We start from the raw sequence: 18,413 nt of genomic DNA, 5'->3' as shown, positions 1-18,413 counted from the left end.
TTTAAAATAACAAAACTGTTAGTAGATTCTTGAATTCGATTTGTGATAATTTCTAGCTAGACTATGGTTGTTTTGAACTAATTTCTCCCTTCAATATCAAAAATGTTCTCAGTTTGATTTGAACAAAAATTTTGGTTACGTCGAATGCAAAAAATATATGTTTCGGTTGACTTTATTGTGGAAATAAATTGACTTTTTAATTCTGCTTTTTGATTCAATTTATCTAGGATTTTATTCGAGTAATTATACAACTAAGTTTACTGTTTAAATCAATCGTATTAGTTTTATTTCTTATACAGCGAAAAATTTTTATCTCGCGCGAAAAAAGCAGAGCATTTTTTCCTCGGAAAAAGTTCGTGCATGTCTCAAGAGTACAATCTGCTTATTCTATTTGGAATCGCATTCGTACCCATTGCATTTGGGGAAAAAATAATATCATTTTAATGAACGTGTATGGTGCAGTAATGAAGAGTTTTCTGTGCTTAGTCATCGTTAAAAATGACAAAAATAATGCTCGTGTAAGGGCCGCTAATGATATTTCAAATAGGCATAGAAAACTCTAGGACAGGACCTGACAATTGTTAATCCACTTTTAGGACCAATTTCGGACCAGCTCGTGATTGGTTGAAATTGACATAAGCAAGTACAAGTTGTTGAAATCAATATTACTGCAGGGTGGTAGAAAAAGTGTTGTCAGTATCGTCGGTAACAATGTAGCTTGATATTGGATATTTTATTTTTCGGGTCATCTTTTCAAAATTATTAATTTCAATAGGATTTAAGTTCAATTTGTTTTTAAGTCCTGTCAATGCGGAAAGTATACGAGTACATTTAACAATCACTGGATGATACAAAGAGAAAGCCTGAAATCACGAAGTATGATATGGACGAGAATATTGATTATGTTGGTTGAGAATAGCACCGAGTCTTTGGATACTTCTGTATGTTATTATTTTTCTCAAATAGAATATGTTGAATACTTTAGTTAATAAAGCTGCAAAAATTAATTACCCAAAATTGAGTGTTTTAGAAAAAATTTATTAAGCTGTTTCAACTTAACGTTTTCTTCAAAACAAACATCTGATCAAAATGAATCCAGAGCTATATTTTTGACCGATATAACATTTGTCTAAGTGTTTTCAAATGATAAATAATTGCATGTTATAAGGGGAGAAAGTTTTCAGAATGAATAATTATCTCTACTGGCAACAGTGATCCCGAGGCATTTATTATTTATAGCAGGGAGCAACCGGAATAAGAAGAGAAATATTTTTCCGGAAAAAGAAGCCAGTTGTCTGGTCCTGTCCTAGAGAAAACTCTTCATTACTACATCATACACGTTCATTAAAATGATATTATTTTTTAGTAATGACCAGTGTTGGTGATTGCCGAAAATTTGACCGAAGCTGCTATATTGCTATCTATATTGTATACAACATTTTCAATCCGGTAGAAGATGCTACAAGAACTCGAGTGTCTCAATGCATGAACCGCGAGAGAATTTTTCTACATTCCTTCGCTCCACTTCATACTCTGAGTATTTCACGGCCCTTAAAAAAATACAGTCTGATAATGATCGTTGCTGTGTGGAATTTCCCATGAGAGAATCGCAAGTTGACAATTATCGCAGAAAATCGAGTCCGTGATTCAACTTGATGATTCTCATACTAGGTTGCAATATTTCAAAACCCTTGTGTGGAGCATTCACATACATTTTCATAGACACAACTTATACAAAGATTATATGCACATAGTTAGAATAAGCGGCAATAGTAAAATGATTCAATCGAAATTATCAACTGCCTGTATAGAATCGGATGGCGAAACGAGAATAAGCGACCGTTTGTTGCTTCAGAGAGGATCCCCACAGCAGCGTGCTAACCTTTGATTCTCAGAAATGTCATCGAGAGAAATTCGCTCTCGCACTGGTGTTGATTCTATGTTAAATGAGCCATGCCGGGTTTTTGTTGTTGCGATGATTTCCAACTCTGTTTGATGGCACTGATTCAATCGTTGAAGAGTTGCCAGTGAACGTTCTTTGATACAATAAAAGCCATCCTTGGTAATGACACTTTTAATGATCGTGTAAGGTCCGCAATACTTTCGAACGAATGCGAAAAAGTCAATCTTGTTTTCACTTGAATGGGTACGAATGCGATTCCTGTACAAAAGAAGGATCGGCATCATAGGTAGTTTATTAGAAAAAGCATCAACGAAGTTACGAATGCTGCATAATAAATAAATATCGTATTCAAGATCAATTTTATTCAAGTCGGTGAATAAAATTTTGATATTAAACGTCGTGTAAAGTAAACGAAGAATGGAAAATAGCAGTCCGATCCGTAGTATCTGCAAAAAATATGTTGCAATTTTAGCAATTTTGTGATGTTTTCTATAGACTACATATTTATTACATTGATGATATCATGTATTTTATATAAAGTAAAGCATATTTACCTATCGTGTATTTTCCATAAAGTATCTAATAGATATGTTAAAATTTGATGCGTGAAAACATGGAACCGCGCATATATTCCACATTTCCAAATGTTTTATTCAAAAACCAAATTTATCATTTGATTGCAAATCACCTTTACATTCGAAAAGTAAGTTGCTGGTTTTCAGTGTATTCGAACGGTTGATTCGAAACATTAAACTGACAAATCCAAATCGCATTTCATCTATTCGTCTGTAAACGAGAATGGAATGATATTCGAATACACATAACGTTCGAAACTAAACTTGCATACATTCTAGCGTTTCGCATATGACTTATCAGAAGAATCTGATTGATTTCATCATAGCTTAGCATTTATTCGAAGAAGTTTACTGATATTTAAATATTTTGTGATAAACGAGTCGCGTTAGAATTCATTCGAGTGAAAACAAGAATGCTTTATTCGTATTCGTTCGAAACCATCCGTTCGTCGTATGATCGATACGGACGTAAACAAGAGTGAGGATGATTTTTCGGGTGATGATAAAATTCAAATGTAGTACGAACTTCCAATGGAACATCGATGATGTTTCGCACTAGTGCGACGAAATTTTGTGTATTGTTTGTTCAAGAAAGAAAGATTTTCCTGGAGTGAATCAGTGTTGCGACGCAGTAAAATTATAATTTGGAGTCACTATTTGCATCTTTCAAACAAGTCTTATTCTTCTGCGGAACCAGAAATGACAACCTTTTAATCTTTGAACTTGATCAACTTGGCCCAACAGTAGCTTTCAAATGAGTCTAAGCTTGTGAAAATTGGTTCAGCCATCTCTGAGGAAATTGCGCGGTAAAAGCAACTCGTTTTGTCGGTTACGTCACTGGACCTGATACCATCATATCTCCGGAACTAGAAGTTATAGTCATTTGATGTTCGAACTTGATCAATGTCCCAATATAGCTTTCAAACGAGCCCAAGCTTGTTAAAATCGTTTCAGTCATCTCGGAGAAAATTGCACGGTAAAAAAATCGTTTAAAGGTGCACGCACGACATTTTCTGATTTCGTCGAGCTGAGTCGATTGATATATAACACTACGAGTCGCGAGACTCCGTTCTAGGGTCGGTTTTCTAGCAATTCTGATACCATTCTATAGAGAAAGACAAAACAGGAAGCAATGGATAGAAACAACGATTTTGTTGATATCTCAATTAAAGAATAACTGTTCAGGAAATTTTAAATGTGCCAATTAGTTCTGATTCTTGATGCATATTGATTCATCGATCGCATATTGTTTGTATGGAATGTCTACAAGAATTCACTTTATTACTTATGAATTCTGAAAACAGATATTGACATTTTTTTCATGTTTATCGAAATCAATAATTACTACTAATAAACTAAGCTAATTATCGGATAATACAAAATATTGATCATCAAAACAGTTTGATTTGATTTATTCCACACCAACATTTCGAGCAACATTGTAATGCTGTCCCTAGTAGTTTTTACTAGGCATTGCTATTTAGTTCATCTTGAAGATGTAATTGTACTAATTTTTTTTTGTGGGTTTCCCGGTCGGGCAGCTGAATAGCGCAAATTCTGAACCGGGCCCATTTATGGATCAAGGATATACAATATCAATTCCACGCCTGACGAACTAGTCTATGTTGACCAACTGAACACTGGCGTTGGCCCGCAATTGTGCATTGATCCTTCCATGTGCAAGTGCTTTGCTGAAATATTTAAAAAAGATATTAAATACAAATTATACTTACTAATTATGGCTTGATGGTGTACTTAATCTACAATCTTGAAGTGGAAATAAATGTATGTTTTGCATTTGCATAGTAAAATATGAGTGATGAGTTAGTAAAGTATTAGTATAGATCTAAGTAAAAGTAACGAACGTCTGATAATGCACCAAGCATACTACAATGTAATCTAAGAGGAAGCTACTTTCAACATGCAACTAAACTACAATGTGTGGAAGTTTCGGATGCTGTTATCCGCGCCATTTGCGGTTCCAAGAGGTACCAAATAGTATATGATTCCGTCATCATAAAACCACCTGCATACTGCAAAAGAGATCAAACTTGATTAGTAGATCGCTTCTCTACCCTAGATCAAAGTATAGTATTTGTTGTAGCATGGACAATGCCTGACAAGTTTGGCACACTCAGAAAAAGGAACATATCCATTTTATTGTTCCCATTCTGTGTATTGTTGCCTCTTCTTGTCAGACCATGGCACCATTAGTGTGCATCCTTCTCCATTGAGTAAGGATACAGACAAGCCTTGGGACCGTGACAGCATCATTCAATCTTTCTCAAGGTTGTGCTAACGCCCAGGGAAGATGTTATTGTACTAATATGGAATAATAACGAATGAACATAGAAATTATGAGTAGAGTATTTTTTGACATTTGACAAGAAGAACACTATTTTTCAATTAGCTATACTAAGAACAATATATTTTCTGTATTTTTTATTCCTTAGTTTACGACACAACTGTTTTATCAACAAATTTTTAATTAAATGCGTAACATTTTGAAAACTATAAACTAGAGTGAATTATGATTACTAGTTATTGGTTTTATTCTCTTTACATATACATTATACCCAATATACAATTTATATCTAGATTACCATAACGCTTCCAATGGTTTAGAGCCACATGAGTTGATCGAACTCAGTACTAATTCACCTAACTCTGTAGTTAACGTTTCTTCATTCTTATCAGCATTAAGAACATGCCAGTAACTATCATCTTTCAGAGCAAGAAACTTTTCCATCACTTTTCGTTGCAGTTCCGGTACTTCATATCGTTCATCACCGAAGCCGCCACGCTTCGCCATGGCCTCCGCACTAAGTGTTAGTAAAATTACAAGGTCTGGCTTGAGTAAGCCAGTCTCGGGTCCTTTACACCATTCTACATCGAGACCTTTAGCTGCGCTGAATGCCACGCCAGAATAGGAATACCTGTCTACGATTAGAGAAACGCCATCCTGAAGCAATTGTTCCATTTTATGCTTGAGTTCCCAGCGATTGAAAGTGAACAGTAGATGTATGCATTGATCATTGAAGTTCTCTTGTTTCGTTAGATACGAGTTTATCAGTGCGCCGCAGTGAGTTGAGCGATCGGGAAAGTTCATGAATTTTGCCTTGTGTCCGGCGTTTGTAAGAAGTTCCACTGTGAATTGTAATTATATATAAACTTTATGTTTCAATTCAATTTACATCTATTCATAATAAGTAGTAATATAACATCTTTATTTCCAGAATAACCTTTAGGATACGCACGTACTTTAGAGGGGCCCGTGTACAAAGATTAGTCATGTGGCTGCTAACAAGCAATTGTAAAGATATTAATGATTGAATCTTCATGCCAAGTAGATGTAACTATTTAGTAATGACATTAGGGGTTCTTACACGTGAACCAGCAACGTCATTACTAACAATGCTATTAATGCAGGTGCACGGAACTGAGAAGATGCTGGCTCGAATCGGAAAGAAGTGAATGAAGCTCTAAACTAAGCAGTATGAGAAATTAAAACTTATTAAAATACTGTAACCGAAGATGTTGAGAACGTCACCGTGTACAGACAAATTTCTTACCTATTCTTTTACATTGTGTTGTTTTTCCAGCTCGATCACAACCTTCTAACACGACTAAAGCACCTCGATTTTTATTTGGTGTCATTTTTGTACTTATATTTCTACAAACTATATTTATTCTGGAAACAAAAAACGGTTTAAAGATAAACATGTATTATTTTGGCGCAAATTTTAAGATGATTCGCAAAAGAACAACATTAGAAAAAGTCCTAGCTGCAACAGAAAGTATCTTATACTCTAGCTATTCTTTCTATTCAAATCTGCATTATGATACGTTTACTATGAACGTTATATTTTTATCTGTGCTGAAAAATTATTTAAAAATGAAGAGATTATTCCGCAATATTTGAAATAGAAAACCGAAAACGAGACGTTGTAATTTACAGATACGAAAATTTGTAATGTTTATCGAGATATGTCAAATAATATAAATGCCAAAATAATACACGTTTACAGAAAAGTACTTACACTGAAAATCGAAGTAACACAATTTTTGGGTACGCGTTACTACCCAGTCAACTCGTTTGAAATTTAAAGCGGATATCTGAATACTTTCCAAATGGATTCCGAATCAAATGCAGTAACCGATTCTGAAACGATCCGAGTCGAGAAATAAAAAAACTATCAACTGCACATTTGTTCACTTTTTTTCTGCTTAAATTTATGATTATTTGTAGACTTAAAAGCAAAGTTTGTCATATATTGTCATATTAAATTAATTGTCATATTCATTTAATTGTGAACATGCTTTTCACAATAGAATGTAGAAGTTGCTATATGGATCACCTCGGTCTGTGCCAAAAGGAAGAGAAGAAGAATGTATAAGTTGTTAAGTATCGTAACAATTCATTTCATAAAATTTTCTCATGCATGTTTTCTTGGAAAACAATCAAATGTACAGTTTGCATATTGTTTGAAACATCACGTGTACAATAAAATCAAATGTAGAATCGTAGAAACAATATATTAAATCGATGGAAATGAAAAAAATCTTGTCAAGATACAATAAAATGTATTGTAACCCATACATCTAATTGTGAATCAATTGTGAATCATGCTGTAAAATCAATTGTTTACAAATATGATATGTCATTCGACGCTTTGACATTTCGCCTGTCAGGTCTCGTTACACACACTCACACAAGAAATTTAAAACAGTGTTCTATTAGTGTTTCAAAACCAATTTGAAACAAATTCATCGAGCAGTTTAAAATCTGTTTCAAATATGTGCTTGAAAAATGAAACTAGATCTCAGTGGCGATAGACATGGGTTAGTCATACATCTAAAATAGATCAATCCATACGTAAAAAATCAGCGTTGCGAACAACCTAAGGGCAGTAATGATGAATTCTCCATACAAATTTGAAATGTCATTACTTTAGTAATCATCAAAAATGACATCAATAACACACTTTTAATGATCGTGTCAGGGCCGCATTAGTAATGAAACTTAATGCTCGTAAAAGGGCCACTATTGTCTCTGGACGTATTTTCCAGTTTTCAGTGGCAACGAAAATATATTACAACTGTTTTTCAAAGAAGGGCCGATCTTACAAAAGTAAACAAATCGAATTTCTCTTACCTACCAACAAATGCTCCAAAATCCTACTTTTGAAACTGTTATCTATGAAACAATTAACGAAGCGAGTGACGGGAAATCATTAAGCGTGTAACGAAAATAACTGTCAGAAATTGTTTAATCTAAAACCGAACACCGAGTATTAAAAGCTATATCTGTGAAGAATTAAAACTTAAACCTTTATTCAATTAAAACTTCAACTTATTGGTAGCTTAAATCTACGAAGAAAGATTATTGTAAGTAATTGAAACTTATGTAAAAGTTCAATTCTAACCTACATTTTCCTTACATAGAGCTAAAAGTTTACACTAGGTACGGGAGACTGCGTAAAATTATTAAGGCATACCGATTTGTGTGAGTAAATTGCAATTATTACTAAAACTTAATCTAAATTAAAAATAAATTACATTGAACTACACTAAAACGGTGGTTTGATTTGCTAAAGCATTTTGGAATCCCCACGCGCCCCGCGTTCTTGTTCTACGGAACACCTACCATTCGGCCAAAAAATTCTCAATCTCAATCTTAGTAATACAAAGAACTATAAAGGGCGAAACTGTCATTCCATTTCTTTACATAAGTTGTGTTACATGCCAACAATCAGGGCGAAACTTCAACTGCTAGTAAAAAAGCGTGAAACTATTTATTTTCTTTATTTTAGGTGGTTTCCGGACCTTCTACTACTAAAAATAGTAAATGAGACGATAAAATTACCCGCAGATTTGTCTTAGTCCGAAAACGAACCAATTTCACTAAATATGTGCAAGAGCGAAACTTCATATTCACACAGGAATTATAAAAGTAAACAAATCGAAAAAGAGCGAAACTCTTATTATGCTGATTTATTTAGTGGATATTGAAGGAAAATGGTGAAATTTGCATGCCATTTAAAGATAAATCTACAATTCATCGACTAATCCAAAATTGATCTGAGAATATACGATAATTTCTAAATAGGATTATAAACCAAAGTCGAAACATTCATCGAAGCATTTCTCCATTTGCTGTCAATGTTAGATTCGCCCTTCTTTGAAAAGCAGCTGATTAGTGGTCCTTTTGATTTACTGCCACATAAATATAGTAAATATTTCGATAAATTTCCCGGCATCACTTCTGTCTTGTGGTGAAAACTTCGAAATAAAATTCAGAAGTGTTTCATTGATTTTCTTTTTTGGATCAAATTATTACATTATTTCTCGTGTTATTCTCTTAAACGGCTTTTGCATACAATTCCATAACCGAGAATATGAGTGCGAAAAAATATTTGAAGACAGTACCCCCTCAACAGCCCGCACAACCTGTCGCTAAGACTGAAAAGGAGGAGCAACTTTGGAATGCCTTGAAGCGACATATTATGAGGGAACGCGAGAGGAAAAAGCAAGGTATGAATAATAAATTGTATCTTCGTCAGGTATCGAAAATGTTTTGTTTGATATCCATGGTTAGAGCTAGAAGCAGAGGTAGAAGAAGAACGCCTTCGGAAAGAACGCGAAGCTCGAGAAAAGCAGGATGTAATGACATTGGGCGAAACCAAGGAACAAATCCAAATGCTGGAGAAAACACTACAGGAGCTCCGCAATGAAAAGCAGCAACTATTCCTGCAGCTAAAAAAAGTCCTGAATGAGGACGACAACCGAAAGCGTCAGATGAAAGAATCGGTGTAAGTAAAAAAAACGTCATCCAAGTGAATGTTTTTATTAATTCTTGAGCTATATTTTCAGAGAAATGTTTCCTATCCATAATATACCGCAGCAGCAGATTTTCCTCCCCCAACGTAATCCAACCGCTATGCCTACACATCAACAGCATTTGATTCATAAGGTTCTACATAAAATGAGCTGGTGTGTAAGTCGAAACTAAATTTTCGCGATTTTTTCCAGGCGAATCCACCAGTAAATGTTGTGAAACGAACGCACAGCCCTTCACCTCAAGGTTATTATAAACAGCCCAATACGAGTCAACAGTATCTCCCTCAGCCGCAGAGTAAGTATAGCTTTGGTCCGATCAGTGCACCATCACTAGCTATAAAACTGATACACGAATGAAGATTAACTTGTAGGATATTTACCGTACGTCAACATTTTATCAAAGTTTGAAATCATTTATTTTGGCTCCCGTTACTCTTATTTTTCTAAATTACGAAATCTTCTCACAACTAGTGTATTTAATTTGAAATCTTCGTTATATATTTATTGCTTCCAATCGTTTTTCCTTCTTTTCTCGAAACCAATAAACACGTAACTTATTGAATTAAACGAAATTTGATAAAATAAAACAGAAATCGAGGAAGGTAGACGAGGCCCGGGTGAAGTGACCCGTGCCGTTTTATGGAACAGTGAGTTGACTTTTTTGCTATCGTTTTTATATTTACAGATTTGCTATTCCTCCCTGCCTTTCCCGCTATTCTTACTTTAACAATCTGATCTCTTCCGGTTTGGCTTATTTCTTTCATTATGTTTCCCAACCAGGGTTATTCTAAGAACTAAAACATTACTTTTAAGTTTGATAAGCTTTGGTTTTTATGTTTCGCTTTAGTATTTTGTATGTTTCTCTGTGTGTGTGGGTGTGCGTAAACAGTTGAAAAGTGATTTTGTTTCTATTGCATTTTTGTTTTTGCTTTTCGTAGTATGCATAAAGACAGCACATTTGTCTGGTTATGGGAATATTTGTTCGTATAACGTTGTCAATGCACTGGACACCATACAAATAGTGTCGAACTTCTATCCAGTTACCAAACTATTTTCTTTTGAAAATAGATTTTTTCAGAAATGACGCATTGAAGATATAGCTTTTTAGTCTAGTTCCTTGTGAATTGATAATTTATCATTTTTCTATGCTCAAATATATCGAAATTTTCTATACGTTATGAAAGGGCATTAGGAAACCTTTTTTATGATATTTGAATGCATTATACATTTCAAATGATTATAAACGACTATCAATTTCGATAATATACTGTATCAGACAAAAATTGTTCGTTGAATTTTCTGAATTCAAATTGAATAAAAACATTAGATATTAACAAATTTATGAATGCTGGTAAATTTTCATATGCAATTAAATATAATATGCGTTCGTAATCTACAATTTCTCCATGCTTTTATATCAACAGATCAACTGATACAGATCATTAGTGATTGTAAGCTTAATACTAAGTATTTAAAATAATCTATAGCCGAACCTTGCGCTTAAAAATTGAAGTTGGAAAAGCTGCTTGAAATCGAGTTTAGAGAGATAAGAAGCGTTGCGAGACAGAAAAAAAAAATGGGACATTTACTGGAAAAAGGATCATTATAGCCGTAAATGGTACGAGTGGAATTTTCAGGAAGTGATGAAATAGCAGATTACAAGAATGAATATCTAGATTCAGTTTCCAGAACAAATCAGTGCAATCAAATCGAGTTTTGTTTTGTTCTGAATCCAACTAAACTCCCCAATCCTTCTCTGTTTGAGAGAAAGCGTAATTGAATACGAGTGCTCGTTTACTATTCAAAGACGTTGCGGAACATTTTGATGAGTTAAATATCATTCTTTTGAGGATTTCTAAATCGTTCAAATCATTTATAGTAACGAAAGGTTCAAATTATTCAAATAGAGTAATAATAAAAAGGGTCCGAGGTGATTGCCTTAGGGACACCGGAGGCAGTATAATAAGATAAGAAGATAAGATAGGATAAGAAGACCTCTTACAACAGCTTAACTAGGATAATCCAGGAGAGGATAACTGAGCTTCGCAACAGAAACTTCCAGCAAAAGCTTCGACAAATTCTCCCACATTCAAATCCCTTCTGGTCTTTAACGAAGGTATCGTAGTAGTCAGTAATACCGCGACGCTAAGAACTTTGTTATTTTAAATAAACATTAATTTCACTGTTATATTTCAAACCAACCAGGCGGTTTTACTTATAACTCTGCATTTGGTTATGGGCCCAGAAGCTTAGTTCAAGATGCGATAACGGCAGAAGAAGCATGGAACAAGCTGAAATCCGCATTTCAGGATAGCGGATTGACCCGTAAAATTGGCTTGCTGGGGAAGTTTACTTCGGTGCGGCTGATCAATTGTTCCAGCGTTGAAGAGTATGTTGACGAGTTGATGAGCACGAGTCACAAGCTTGCATCCGTTGGCTTCAAGGTAGACGATTCGTGGCTCGCAGCGATTTTATTAATGGGTCTACCGGAGCAGTACGAGCCCATGATCATGGACTAGAAGCTTCCGGGGCTGCATTGACAGCTGATGCGGCGAAAGCAAAGATTTTGCAATATGTGAAACTGGATCGTGGTCCGGTCAACAGCAACACAGAAGGTGCGCTGTACAGCAAAACTAACCGTTACAAATCTCATGAATCAAAAATAGTTAGCAAAACTGAGAAGCTTTGCTACATTTGCGAAAAACCGGGACATTTTGCAGCCAAGTGTCCTCAAGCTAAGAAGACATCGAAGGTATCCAAGCCGAAAGGATTGTTCAGCATTGCAATTGAAGGTGCTTAAGAAAAAAACCGAAGCCTGTTTCTCCTCTGATGTCACCCCAGGACGCAGCTGAAGGACTACCTTTATTCACACCAATAGAGAAGGCAAATGCGCTAGGCCAGAAGTTTGTGTGTTCTCACAATTTAGGACTCAACATTGTTAGTCCACATGAAAGAGCTGTTGCTGATAGCGTAGCTGAGGTTGACCAATCAGACAGCTTGGTTCCGGAGGAAAGTAGAGTCACTGTGAATGAGCTGATGGCTATTGTGAAAAAATCCAAAAAATATGAAGGCCCCCGGTTTCGACAACACATTTAACATTGAGTTGAAACATTTGAGTATTCGTTTATTTGTTTTCTTAGCTAAAATTTTTAACAGGTGCTGGGAGCTTGGCTACTTCCCTTCAATGTGGAAGTTAGCTAAAGTTATCCCAGTTTTGGAACCGGGGAAAGATCCTTCCTTTTCCAAGAGCTATCGGCCCATCAGCTTACTCTCTGCCCTATCCAAGCTGTTTGAAAAGTCGACACAAAGGCGACTTCTTACTTTCACTGATGAACATGATATATTACTGGAAGAACAGTTTGGGTTCCGGAAAGGAAGATACGCAATCCACCAACTCACAAGGGTTAACAACGTCATCCAGCAAAACAAACCGGTGTCCAAAACTACTGTCACAGCAATATTGGATATTGAAAAGGCATTCGACAATGTGTGGTACGATGGCCTGGTGTTTAAACTGCATCGGTACAATTTTCCTATTTATCTTATTAAAATTATCAAAAATTATCTTGCAGATAGAGCATTCCAGGTTTCTCTGAATAATGCACTTTTAGAAAGATTTACTATTCCAAGGGTCATATACAACATTTTTACATCAGACATCCCACCTCTTCCGGTGCTGATGATACTGCCATTCTTTACAAAGGTCGTGTCATTAATGCTCTCAAGAATAAGCTACAGACAGGTCTGGACGCTCTAACTGAATATTTTACAAGCTGGAAAATTGTGATCAATGCAGCAAAAACGCAGGTCAGTTTGTTTCCACATTCAAGATCTCCAAAACTTGTTACATCAGACGAATGCCGAATACGATTCGGTGATGAGGTCATCCAAAGGTCCGACGAAGTTATCTATCTAGGACTCACCTTTGACAGACATCTGATATTCAGGTCACATGTTGACAAAATCGTTAAAAAAAATGCAACATACTCATCAGGTCTTGTATCTGCTGGTTTGTAGAACATCTAATTTGTGTCTGAAGAATCAGATGGCTGGGGAGTACTACAAAAGGCCGAAATACGAAAGGCGGAAAAACGAAAAGCCGAAATACAAAAAGCCGAACACAAAAAGCCGTACGTCATAGAAAGCCGAACCTCAAAAGGCCGAAACTCAGAAGGCCGAAACTCAGAAAGCCGAAACGATTCTTTCAACGGTCAGACCGGGCAAACGGTTTGCTTGCATGGGGCCGCCGCGGAAGCAAACCGTTTGCCCGGTCTGACCGTTGAAAGAATCGTTTCGGCTTTCTGAATTATGCAAGAAAATCTTCGGCTTAGCTGCCTGACTGTTCACAGTCAACAAAACTAAAATCAATTCTCAATTTTTGATAGCTGCTCATTTTCTCTAGTTGTTTCTACTACGATTGTAACACTAGTAGAAGAAACAGTTTTTCAGGTCAGAATGAAATTATTTTCTAAATATTCTAAACGTTCGAATTCTTACCAAATACTTTGTACCACAATGATAACACACAACTCTAAAAACTGGTAAAAAATTTGATCAGCGAAAAAGATCGAACAAAGGTGATCACGAAAGACAGTTGTTGGTAGAGGGATAATGAAAAAAAACAGCTGTTTTTCAAAGTAGGGCGAATCTTACAAAAGTAAACAAATCAAGTTACTCTCTCCTACCAATAAATGCTTCAAAATCCTACAATTTTGCCTAAAAATACGGTTTCTACAAAAATCTCAATTTTAGTAATACAAAGAACTATAAAGGACGAAACTGTCATTCCATTTGTTTATGTTAGTTTCGCCCTCTGTGTTCCATGCCAACAATCAGGGCGATACTTTAATTGCTAGTAAGGAAGGCGAAACTATTTATTTTCTTTATTTTAGATGGTTTACGAACCTTTTACTACTGGAAATAGTAAATGAGACGATAAAATTACCCACAGATTTATATTAGTCGCAAAAACCAACCAATTTCACGAAAAATGCGCAAGAGCGTAACTTCATAATTCACACAGGAATCATAAAAGTAAACAAATCGAAAAAGAGCTAAGCTCTTTTTATGTTGATCTACTCTGTAGGTATAGAAGAAAAGGATGCCAGATTTAAATAAATATCTTTTCTACTCAAGTAAAAGAAATCAAATTTTTATAACTTATATGTAGTTTAATTATAGACAACAAGAGGATTACCGCTAAAAATGTAACTTTTTCGTGAGAAAATGATTGTAACTCACTTACTCGCCATTATATATATTTCGGCCTGTTATGCTTCGGCTTTCCGAAATTTTGGCTTTATGTGGTAGATAAGAACATCGTCGGCCTTATGTATTTCGGCCTTTCGTTATTCCGCCTTTCGTATTTCGGCCTTTTTTTAGACTCCCGATGGCTGTCTATAAACAAATCATCTACCCCGCCATTGAATACACAGTCCCTGTTTGGCAGGGCTGTGCACGAACGCACAAACTTAGGCTTCAGCGCATTCAAAGTAAGATCTTAAAAGTGATTCTAAATCTGCCCCCCTAGACAAGGACTAGTGAAGTACATGAGATGGCCTCCCTGGATAACAAAAATTCGAACAATACTGCACGAAATTTGAAGAGAGGTGCTCATTCTCTGTAATACAAATAATTCAAAATTTGTACGTATTAGGCTAGGGATAGTTATAAAGAGTCAAAACACTTGTACTGTAAAGGATAGCCAACGGGTCAAAACACTTGTACTGTAAAACGTTGATGTAATACACCAAAATAAGATTATTAAACAGATATTTATGGAACATATTGCCTGCAGTTCCGCGGCTTTGCAGTCACTGATTTCAACTGTTAACGCACAAACCTCCAAATAACTAGGGGAACGTGCCACTTAACGGTATCCAGCGCGTACTTTGATTTTACGTCGCACAAAACAATATTAGGAATGTTGTGGAGCGCATGTTTGAAACAATCCAGTTTCGAGGAATACTCAGAATTACAAATCATAATCGCATTAATCGTAACATGGAAGTAGTTCACTGAGTAGATAATTATGGTTGAATCAGATTGAAACGAGTGTTTTTGATGTTTGTACATTTTATGCTAGTAGTCTAAATAAATTTTCAATTCATTAAACCAGCTCAAAAGTGCTCAAGGTGGCAAATCAGCCAACGGAATTGTTTGAAACCGTGTTCATAGATGTTGGTAAATATTTTTAGAATGACAAAAAAAAGAATGTTTAGGTATCACCTTGTTTCTTGTTTGCTCCTTGTCCAAGTCCGATGTATAGGCAAAGCACACAAACACGTTGAAAGCCTAACCCCCTTTTGTAAATAGTCTCTATCAGAGCCAATGGTTCGTGTTCCTGTTGCATTTCACCCTATTTCCATCCTAGTGAAGAATACTAACCAAGCCGCAAACTCTAACAAGACAGAAATGGCGTACCGACTGAAATCATTCCCATACCCGCTATGCTTCTGTGATAGTGACCAAGAACGAGAACCGTACAAATAACTATCTTCGTTTACCAATTTTTGCAGAACCGCAATATTGCCCACCGGCAACATTGTTCTATTCCACCGGTGCACCACCGCCACCAAATCCGCAAGAAAACCGTCAGGCGCCGACCCAAATCATCTATCCATCCTACCAAGGTAACATGGCACCGATGCCAATCCGACAGCCGTATCACGTAGACTTACCGCCTCAGCAAGGACCGCCACCGTCGACATCTCAGAAAGCACCGGAGTTGGTCAAGTCGGCACAAGCTCCACCGCCCGGAAATGTGTACCACATTACGTTGGATCAGCACGGGAATCCCCAGCCTGCTCAGAATCCCGGGCCGCCGCCTCAACTGAAGGCCATCACAATCGAGAAGATTCCTCAGGATCGTGGCGTTCCGTACCACATCGAATTGAAGCACGACGATCGTAAGGATATGCGTCAAGTTCAGCAACCACCGCCGCAACCACCTCAACAAACGACACACCTACCGGAGGGCATTGTCTACACTTCGGCACTTCGCCCTGGGGCCATTCCCATGCATGCGATCGCTACCAATCAGCAAGTAAGCGCCATTGACCTCACTAAATATTGCTAAGTTTTTTTTTATTCATGCTTTTATCATAAACCCTCACAGCAGTACGTTTTGTTTCGCATAATTTTTGAACGAAAACTTTTAACCCTGCTTGTCATTTTTTGAGTTTGGTCATGGATTTCACTGGTTATGGTCGTGGCATTTCTAATACTTCATCCATTTTGTATGATTTGCATTCTACAGCTAGTATATTATCGTCGAGAAATTCTCATCTTTTATTGTTATAAAGAAAATAGCTATAAAAAATCCATTCCATTATGTTTTTACCGTTCTCGCATTGATTTCGAATTATCAAACCTCGATGCTTGGTCGTACGTCAGATGCAGAAGGGTGGCAGCATTACACAAGGGTACCCACCGGTGCGACCGCCACCAATCGCCAATCCGCAGCAGTCGACGCAGATGCACTATCAGAGACATCGCTACTAGCGGTTGGCGCCGTTCGGTGAGATAATGCAAGCTGACAAACGATCCGCTGATATCTGTTGTCTAGAGGTATATCGCTGTTATGTATTTACTGCGTAGTCCAACAAGCTATCCGAACATTATTTACCTATAGGCAATGGTAACAACTTTTTGAGTTTTATATATTCTTTAAATTTAACGCAACAGGAAATCAATTTTGTCATATGGCAAAACGGGTGGATCCTAGTATGGCTATTATTCGATAGTTGGTCTCATTTTGCAGTAATTTACAGTCTTCCTTCGATAAGAAATAAAGTCGTGTCACGATTTAAATATATTCTGTAGTTAAAATTTTCTATGGTCAAAGATGACTCATCATTAGTGTAAGCTAAAATTATTCGAATAAATTAAATCTCCCCGACCCTCGCAGCCAAGTTTGTATTCAATCAATTACCTTTCCTCTTTAAAAATTTCAACCAGTTTAATGTCCATAAGCCCTTTGTTAATGAGGCTCACAGAGTTCCAAGACTTTACTTCTTTATTTATTTATTGTAAAATCAACAGACACATTGAAGTCCTAATGATAATTTCTAATACTACTTGAAAAGTTGGCATGTATTGCATTACCTGGCAGGTTGAAGTCGACCTCAGATGATACTCGATTGAACGATCTTTGTAAGCTACTAACGGCAGGGACGGCGGAAGACCTATTGGAGTATACTGAGCTCCTCACCTGCAAAATTGTCTAGGTGTGGAATTCCAAAACTAAAAATCCGGTTTTTTCTCTTCCCTTCAACATAACAATGGCCGTTGACTGTCAGCATTCATTTCACTTTTGTTTATTTCTATGCTCCTTGCGTGAATTATTAAGCTACGTCCATGTCTATTTTCTATAAAATTGACTAGTTTTCGCGATTGTAACAAATCTGTGAGCATATTCATCGTCTCATTTATAACACAGAGAACAGATATTCAAGTAGATATTTCAATGGATCTTAAAAAATTTATGGTTGTTTGTCAAAGTGGTCACCAAGTAGCAATTCGCCTATAGAGACGCTTCGAGTAGCCCAGCAATCGCTTATAGGCTCTTGCGCTCAAGCTTTCATATAATAGTAATTCATGCGTGCAAAGTCTTACGATCGTAAAAATCGCCACGGTGATTTTTAACGGGTTTGGTCTTGTATACCTTACACAGCTTATTTGAAAAAGTTTATACAAGCTAGTGTTTATAATTTCCAATAGTGACTTATCTAAAGACTGTCCCAGAAAGTATGGACGCACTTTGATTTCGCTGTAAATAATTCACAAGTGTTATATATTCAAATTTTGTTCGATATACTGATAATATTAGACTAAAACAACAGAATATTATTCTCAACATTTGCCACTTAGCCACTGTAGACTAACTGGCGCACCTTCTTGCGAACGTTCCTCATTAAATTCCGTACAGACTTTTTGGCGACAAGTTTTGACACTTTTTTCCAATCTTTTTCGAACTGTTGACTGGTTTCGGCTGCCGAGACATGTTTCTCAAGATGTGCCTTCGTTAATGCCCAAAACCCCTCAATTGGTCGAAGTTGTGGGCAATTTGGTGGATTCATGTCTTTTGGGACGAA

At 36.4% G+C, this 18,413-nt stretch overlaps 2 protein-coding genes across 4 annotated transcripts; one reads left to right on the top strand and one right to left on the bottom strand.

Moving 5' to 3' along the window:
- Positions 1–4,918: 4,918 nt before the first annotated feature.
- On the bottom strand, positions 4,919–6,381 carry LOC131436167 (uncharacterized). Of its 2 annotated transcripts, XM_058604707.1 has the most exons (3): positions 6,325–6,381; positions 6,051–6,169; positions 4,919–5,625 (listed from the first exon to the last, which is right to left on the bottom strand). In XM_058604707.1, exons 2-3 carry the CDS (start codon positions 6,133–6,135, stop codon positions 5,078–5,080), a joined length of 633 nt encoding a protein of 210 aa, XP_058460690.1. In that variant the 5' UTR covers positions 6,136–6,169; positions 6,325–6,381; the 3' UTR covers positions 4,919–5,077. The 2 variants fall into 2 exon arrangements, with proteins under 2 accessions (XP_058460690.1, XP_058460689.1); XM_058604706.1 differs by lacking the exon at positions 6,325–6,381 and having other exon boundaries at positions 6,051–6,318.
- Positions 6,382–8,746: 2,365 nt separating this feature from the next.
- On the top strand, positions 8,747–17,130 carry LOC131435546 (uncharacterized). 2 transcript variants are annotated; one of them, XM_058603555.1, is made up of 7 exons: positions 8,747–9,012; positions 9,077–9,290; positions 9,352–9,451; positions 9,511–9,613; positions 9,909–9,965; positions 15,837–16,363; positions 16,714–17,130. In XM_058603555.1, the coding sequence occupies exons 1-7, from the start codon at positions 8,877–8,879 to the stop codon at positions 16,819–16,821; spliced, it is 1,245 nt and encodes a 414-aa protein (XP_058459538.1). In that variant the 5' UTR covers positions 8,747–8,876; the 3' UTR covers positions 16,822–17,130. The 2 variants fall into 2 exon arrangements, with proteins under 2 accessions (XP_058459538.1, XP_058459539.1); XM_058603556.1 differs by lacking the exon at positions 9,909–9,965.
- Positions 17,131–18,413: the final 1,283 nt, after the last annotated feature.

Source organism: Malaya genurostris, chromosome 3 (assembly GCF_030247185.1).
Source record: "Malaya genurostris strain Urasoe2022 chromosome 3, Malgen_1.1, whole genome shotgun sequence".
NCBI lineage: Eukaryota > Metazoa > Arthropoda > Insecta > Diptera > Culicidae > Malaya > Malaya genurostris.
The sequence above is the reverse complement of the archived record's forward strand: the minus strand, read 5'-3'. Positions and strand labels throughout refer to the sequence as shown.